This window comes from Notothenia rossii (assembly GCF_949606895.1).
Source record: "Notothenia rossii genome assembly, chromosome: 2".
Taxonomy (NCBI): domain Eukaryota; kingdom Metazoa; phylum Chordata; class Actinopteri; order Perciformes; family Nototheniidae; genus Notothenia; species Notothenia rossii.
This window is the reverse complement of record NC_136904.1, coordinates 25485992-25493818: the sequence shown is the minus strand read 5'-3', so window position 1 is coordinate 25493818 and position 7827 is coordinate 25485992. Positions and strand designations below refer to the sequence as shown.

Below are 7827 nucleotides of genomic sequence, written 5' to 3'. Positions count from 1 at the left end.
TTTTATTGATAAAACAGCTTCACTCAATGTCATTTAAAAAGGGTTTGTTGAGTACGTTTTTAACTATGTGTTTCTTCATTCTTTGAGGCTGGAAAATAATCAAATACGATGATGTGATGGTCTGGAGTGTAAAACAGTTTGCCCGTAAACCCTAATATGTAAAACTAAAATGATAGACTACACAACTGCATTTCAGGTGCACCAATGTACCCCCAGATGTTCAGAAGACATCACTTTCTGGCTTCAATGGTTGCTTTTGTGAGATGCAAGAGCTGCTACAGAACTTATGTTCCGTTAAAGTTATTTCATTAAAAGCATGCTATATGATTTTGTTTTCATAACCTCATGATGTTGCAGTAAATCCGTAGACACTGTTTAATGCATCACAGCTCTGCTTCTCCATCTACTGGTGGTCTGTTGGAGGAAAACTGGGAGTAATCTTAAATAATAAAGGCCACAGCATATCATGTTTAAAAACATATTTTTGGTTGGAACATTTAATTCCAGCTGTTTCTTGTTTGTCTTCGAAGATGCAAAAAAAACTGAAGAGATTTTTAAGAGATCTTTTTTTTTTGCACGACAGATAAAGCTTTAATAATAATAACACAGGCCAGATGTTGTTTCTCCAATAAGATTCTTTTGAAGTTCAAAGCTGGACCAAAACTTTGTTCTGATCACCAGAATGTTAAATACAACCGATGAACCGTCTACTCCCCAACATTCACCCACTGAACTTGGGCCTGCACGCTCAAGGGCACCGGCACCAATCCAACCCCTCAAGGTTACACTTGTATTGTTTACCATTTCTCTCCTGTGTTGTGGCTTTTGCATCACCCTGACCTGGCTCTTAACCAGCTCAGCCCTCATATAAACACCAGGCTCCGGCTTTCGGAGGCATCTGTCATTACCCGGGCGGTTGTTTGGTTTGTGCAGTTAGTGCAGGTTGTTTTACTACTGCCTTCCTATGGATCTGATCCCTGCCTGTGAATGGGCCCTGATTCCTGTAGGTTTCGACACCATCGTGGAAGACCTGGTCTCTATGTCCTCGAATGTCACTGCAGTGGGATCACCGGGGATCTCCGTTGCAACCAGGACCCTCATCCTGCTCATCTGTCTGCTGCTGGCTGCATGGAGCCACGCGGACAAGAACACTGCACCTGGTAGGTTCTCTTTATAGACACTTGGCAGTTTTTGTCTGTGTGTTTGTGTCAATTCTCCATCACTGAATGACATTTGTTGTGATTCACCACCACAGGTCCTTCTTTCTGTCTGGGCTTGGGTCCATTTCTGTCATATGTGAGATTCCTCTGGACTGGTATAGGCACAGCCAGTAACTACTACAACAAAAAGTATGGAGACATTGTCAGAGTGTGGATCAATGGAGAGGAGACCCTCATACTCAGCAGGTTGGTTACCTCTGTTAATGCTGCGGGAAAAACAGTTTATACACAAACAGGGGATAATGATTTAATGTCGATTTTTTGTTTATTTTTTACCTTTTTTAGGGCATCAGCTGTGCACCATGTACTGAAAAATGGACATTATACTTCCCGTTTTGGGAGCAAGCAAGGACTCAGCTGCATCGGCATGAATGAGAGAGGCATCATATTTAACAACAACATACCTCAGTGGAAAAAGATACGCACCTACTTCTCTAGAGGTAACATTTCAACCTTAGTCTGCCTTCCAGGCTTACTGATTGAGTCAGTTATTTATTCGGTTCAGTTACAAGAGATTTGATTTCCTGTATCAGCCCTGACAGGTCCGGGCTTGCAGCAGGCGGTGGAGGTCAGCGTCTCCGCCACACAGACTCACTTGGACCGTCTGGACCATTTGGGTCATGTGGACGTTCTCAGTTTGCTGCGCTGCACCGTGGTTGACATCTCCAACAGACTCTTCCTGGGTGTACCTCTTAATGGTAAGTAGGCATGCATTCCTCTTTTAAGATGAAAGATGGATCAAACAGATGCGGAAATGGGTTAGGATACAATTTTTCTAAATACCTTTGTGTTAACCTCTCCAGAGAAAGAGCTGCTTCTGAAGATACAGAAGTATTTCGACACATGGCAGACTGTGCTGATAAAACCAGACATTTACTTCAAGTTCGACTGGATTCACCAGAGACACAAGAAGGCAGCGTAAGTCACTCTTTTCACATCATTTGTAGGCCTGGTTATTTTGGCTGAGCTCTTCTGTTATAATCAAGTGTTTTGAAATATCTTATCTCACAGCCAGGAGCTGCAAGATGCCATAGAGAGCCTCGTGGAACAGAAGAGAAGGGATATGGAGCAGGCAGATAAACTAGACAACATCAACTTCACCGCAGAGCTCATATTTGCACAGGTCAGTCTAAGAATGTAATCAGTGCTCTTTCCTTTTTGCAAATATTTAGCAAACTCTTTTCCCTTTTCTCCTTTCATTCTTTAAGCCTTTCAAAGACTTCCTTCAACCCATATGTCAGAAATCCTCACACATTTATTTCGCCTGTCAGCTTATTCACATGTTGTTTGTGTGTGTTTTCAGAACCATGGTGAACTATCTGCGGAGAATGTGAGGCAGTGTGTGTTGGAGATGGTCATCGCAGCACCAGACACTCTGTCCGTCAGCCTCTTCTTCACACTGCTGCTCCTCAAACAGAACCCAGATGTGGAGCTGCAGCTGCTGCAGGAAATAGACACCGTTGTAGGTAAGAATCTGAGAGAATCAAGATAGTTTCTGATCAAATACTGTAGAGATTTTGTGTTTGAGCAAAATTATATCTCAATGCCACTGTCTCGCCGCAGGCAAGAGACAGCTCCAGAACGGGGACCTTCAGAAGCTGCAGGTGCTGGAGGGCTTCATCAACGAGTGCTTGCGCTTTCACCCTGTGGTGGACTTCACCATGCGACGAGCCCTCTCTGATGATATCATAGATGGTTACCAAGTACCAAAAGGCACAAATATTATTCTGAACACTGGCCGCATGCACCAGACAGAGTTTTTCCTCAAACCCAATGAATTCAGTCTGAAGAACTTTGAGAAAAATGTGAGTAGATGTTTGTCTTTGTTTTCTTTTGTGAAAGTTAAGTTTCTATCTGCAACTCTGGGACTTAATAACATAACCGTGACTTAATAAATTAACTCTTAAAGACCCCGACAGCCTTTTTTGCTATCCTGCTTCTTACTATGAGCAATTGATGCTATGCGAACAGACAATTTTCAATAGATTCAAGTTTTTTTTCTCCAGTTTTTTTAAGTGAGCGGGGCTTGGTTGAAAAATGTCCTGTCAAGTAAGCCTATTCTGTACATCAATCCAGATTTAAAATTTAAATCAGATTTGGATGATGCTTGGTGGGTTGTTTGTTTATATTGCCACTCTCAGATGAATATGATCAAATTATACCAACACAGTCCCGATGAGTATTGGGTGTCAAACTTTTAGTAAATTAGGTTTTTTTTCAGACATGAATAGTCATGTTATTGACAAACATTTGATTTGAGTGTTTCAGGACTTTTAATCACCCCTGTCCTTCCTTCAGGCTCCTCGTCGTTACTTCCAGCCGTTCGGTTCGGGACCTCGCGCCTGTGTTGGCAAGCACATCGCCATGGTGATGATGAAATCCATCCTGGTGACGCTGCTGTCCCAGTACTCTGTGTGTCCTCACGAAGGCCTGACCCTGGACGGCCTCCATCAGACCAACAACCTCTCCCAGCAGCCTGTGGAGCATCAGCAGGAGGCCGAGCAGCTCAGCATGACATTCCTACCCCGACAGAGAGGAAGCTGGCAGGCACTCTGAGACGTACACACTGAATCTATACCTTTAAACTGTATATATGATATCTATTATACTTCATTTATTATCATTACTGTACAAAGCTAAGTTTTATATTGTGGTATATATATATTAAAAAAAACCTATTGACCTATTATGCATTATGTGAAAAGTAAGTTAGAAATGCTAATGATAAAGTACATGTAAATTATTGCACCAATATCAAGTGTTGTCTTCTTTTTGAATGTTTTATGTCTTAATGAATGTATAATATATATAAAGTGGAGCATTTTCCACATAAAAAAGTTAAAGAAAGAAAAACTTTCTCATCTATTTTTTCAAATTGTCTACAGTTTTATTTGCATTTTTTGTCCTTAATCAATGTCATTTTCAATTCAATTCAATTCAAATGTGTTTATATAGCCCAATATCCAAATCACATTTGTCTTAGAGGGCTTCACAAATCAACAAACACGAATGACAATGTAAAAACAACAAACATATCTGAGAATATAGTAAAATGACAAGATGAATGTGAAAATACCAAAGAATGGGTACATAACACAATGACACAAATACAGATTCCATAAAATGAAGGTTCCATGAGGATGTTTAAAAGGGAGTTTAAAACCAGTCCTAACTGTATGCTGTACTAATGAGGAAAGTCTTCAGCCTATACTCTTAAATGTGTGGACACTTTCTGCCTCCCTAATCAATGCTGGAAGTTTATTATTAGAAAGAACCGACTCTTATGAAAAGAATATTTCTATAATTAACAGTACATTTTAACACTGAAATCACCTGTAAAAAACAGGAAAACCATCAAAATTAGATTCAGTAAGTATAAGTACATCTTCTATTGCATTTCTAAATATTGATCACCAGAGGGCACTACAACACATAACACAACAATCAGTCTTCAGCACAGCCTAAATAAAGCAACCAAGCTGCTCATTACATTCAATTGGTCTGCCCCTGGGCAAACGTGGCAATTCACACACAGATGTTTCAATTTGTACGGTTTCCGCTTAACAGTATAAACACCAGGCAGGACCACTCAAAGGGCTAGGCGGGGCTCTACTTTTTCTGATTGTGTGAAAATAAACATGTGGTTCTCAACTGGTGGGTCGTGACCCAAAAGTGGGTCGCGGACCCGTTTTAGTTTTTTGGGGAAAAAAGTCAAACTTTTATTTTGAAGGCCCGATTTTCTAACGCTGTGCATACAGTAGGCGTTGTACTGGAAGCACCGGAGACCATAAACGGTTTTGAAAACTTCTGTCACGTAGTGATCATCTTCTCAATAAAACATCTTTGCTGATGATTTTTCGAGTCTTCTGGCCAATCAGAATCAAGATTGTTGCCGGAAGTCCCCACAGAGAATAACTTTGCTGTAGAACTATTCTTTATACATCCATGGGTACAACTTCAGATAAAAATGAACACATAATGAAATATGACCCCCGGTTTGATGATTGACAGGTCACAGAACAATGGGAGCTATCTACCCTTACCAGGGACGGATCTAGAAAAATATTCATGGGGTGGCAAGAGGAGGGCAGGAGAATTTCAGAGGTGGCATCCCCTGGCAGAAGTATATGCTGATTTAATCGCAGTCATATCAATTAATGTTAACCTGGAAAGCCGCAATATTTATTTTAACCCGATAACATTTGGTGACATTATTGTGGCACATCAGTAAAGCCTTAAATATAAACAGTATATAAGGTGGCAGAATGAATTTAATGAATTTTAACTGAACAATAACTGAATGAGTTTGTCTCACTCTTAGACCAGCAGGGGTACCAAATCTATGCAGACTGCTGCAATAAGTACATTAATTAACTGTCTCGTCGATGTTTCTCTGAATGAATATGATACTATTAACAATCATATTATTCCTATCAGCTGTCAATCACTGTTATGATTCTCATATTCAGTGTTATTATTAAATAAACTATATTTTTTGGAGGAGTTAATGATGAATGTTCCTCAAGATGCTTGCTCACCCTCCTTCAAATTTGAAAGACAAGTAATTACTATCATATATCAAAAGAATCAAAAGAACAGTTCAGCGCCCCACGACTTCATTGCAAACAGTTACAACCTTGACTTTACATCAGAAAGAACAAACATTAAAGGTGACCTATCATGCAAAATGCACTTTTGTACGTCTTTTATACATGAATATGTGTCCCCGGTGTTCCAGGGAACTCACCAAGTGTCAGAAAACACAACCCTCTCTTTTCCTCCATACCATGAAAAGGGGCTGCAACGGATCTGATACAAACTGATCCAGATTTGAACACTTCTATCTATGACGTCACAGAAGTGGCGCTACAGCTATTGGGCCAACTCCACCAATCAGGAGGAGACAGCCACGGACATTGCCGTTCGAAAGCGCTGGAGACGCTGTAGTACATATGCCAGGCCTGTAGATGGTGCTGTTCTCACAGAATCAGCCCATGCAAAGACAGTGTTGAATTGCGCGAAATAAGGAATGGCTAAAATGCATGATCTGTTTGATATTTTGAAAAATAAAAAGTATAAATATGTCTTATATAGGTATGGTCCTACACTATATTATTCAAATATAGCATGATAGGTCCACTTTAAAGAAGTGACTAACTGCATCAATTAGGGTTAAAAAACGTGTATTCAGCTAAAACATATACATCGCTGCAGTTATTATCCAGTGGAAAGTCCTTACCTACTGGCCTAGTTAAATCAAAGTGGTTACTTTTTTTTGGCTGGGCAGTGAAGTTTTACGTCTTATTTGACTTTCTCAGGACTTAAAACTGTTCTTTGGGGGCAAACCCCCTCAAAGAAAAAAATATATTTACACACGTAAGGTCATCATCTTAACAGTTTATTATGCTCATCGAGTCATCCGTGAGCAGAGCATCAAGTTGGCATGCCTATAACAGCTGAATGTGGCGATTACCATCTTGTTCAGCAAAACGCCACAAACTTATTAAGATTTAAAGCTATGGTGCATTTTGATTCAATGCTGAGTACAGCCTGATTCACAACGCTGCTGCACGTGTCCTCACTAACACGAAAAGAGTGGATCACATCAGTCCGGTTCTGAAATCTCTACATTGGCTTCCAGTCGGCCAAAGAATTGATTTTAAAGTACTATTGCCAGTTTTTAAATCATTACTTGGTTTAGGACCAAAGTATATTGTTGAACTCCTGCATAATTACGAGCCATCAAGGTGCCTCAGGTCTTCTGGGACGGGTCTGCTATCGGTTCCGAGAGTAAAAACAAAACATGGAGAGGCAGGATTTAGCTACTAAGCCCCGACACTCTGGAACAAACTACCCAAATCATGCACGTCCGCAGAAACGCTTACTATTTTTAAATCGAGACTAAAAACATATATCTTTGGCTGCTTTTAATTGAGCTGCTCATATTCGCACTACATTATGCCTTTTAAACATGTATTGTAAACCGGTGGTGTTTATTTTTATTATTTTATTATCTTTGCTTTGTATGCGTGTTGTAAAATGCCATTATATGTGTTTTTACTGTATGTATTCCTATAAAGTATTTTAAATTTGTTTTGTAAAGCACTTTGAATTGTTGCGTACAGAAAAGTGCTATATAAATAAACTTGCCTTGCCTTACAGCCAAACTTGACAGGCTCTTCTCTGTCATTGTAGACCGCAAATACCTCATTCCTTCCGTCTACTTGGATCCAAAATGCTTCTCGTTTTGCGCTGTCCCCCGTTCAAATGAAATCGCCGCCAATCATATTTCCAGGCTCGCGCCAGGGCCGGGGGAGGGGTTACAAGGCTCGTGTTGCATTCACTTGCACTCGGACATTAGAGATTTTCTCTCATAAATGTCCGATGAGCCACAACTTTTCTTTCAAAACAAAGCTGCCAACCGGGGTGGCAGCTGGGGTGGCAAGGCATTTTTCTGAGGAGGCAGCTGCCACCCCGTGCCACCCCGTGGAACTGCCACTGACCCTTACCCACAAAGTAAGTCACACCAGAGTCCTGCATCGGGTCGGGTACCCGACGGGTGACCCGCAAAAAAGGTGATTCGCGGGTGGTATTTTTTCAAACACTT

At 40.7% G+C, this 7827-nt stretch overlaps 1 protein-coding gene across 1 annotated transcript; it reads left to right on the top strand.

Annotated features, from left to right (window-relative positions):
* The first annotated feature begins 916 nt into the window (after window positions 1–916).
* cyp19a1a (cytochrome P450, family 19, subfamily A, polypeptide 1a) lies at window positions 917–4041 on the top strand. The gene is made up of 9 exons (XM_079666592.1): window positions 917–1160; window positions 1256–1406; window positions 1506–1660; window positions 1754–1918; window positions 2024–2138; window positions 2232–2343; window positions 2524–2686; window positions 2784–3025; window positions 3519–4041. Exons 1-9 carry the CDS (start codon window positions 965–967, stop codon window positions 3774–3776), a joined length of 1557 nt encoding a protein of 518 aa, XP_079522718.1. The 5' UTR covers window positions 917–964; the 3' UTR covers window positions 3777–4041.
* The last annotated feature ends 3786 nt before the right edge of the window (window positions 4042–7827 follow it).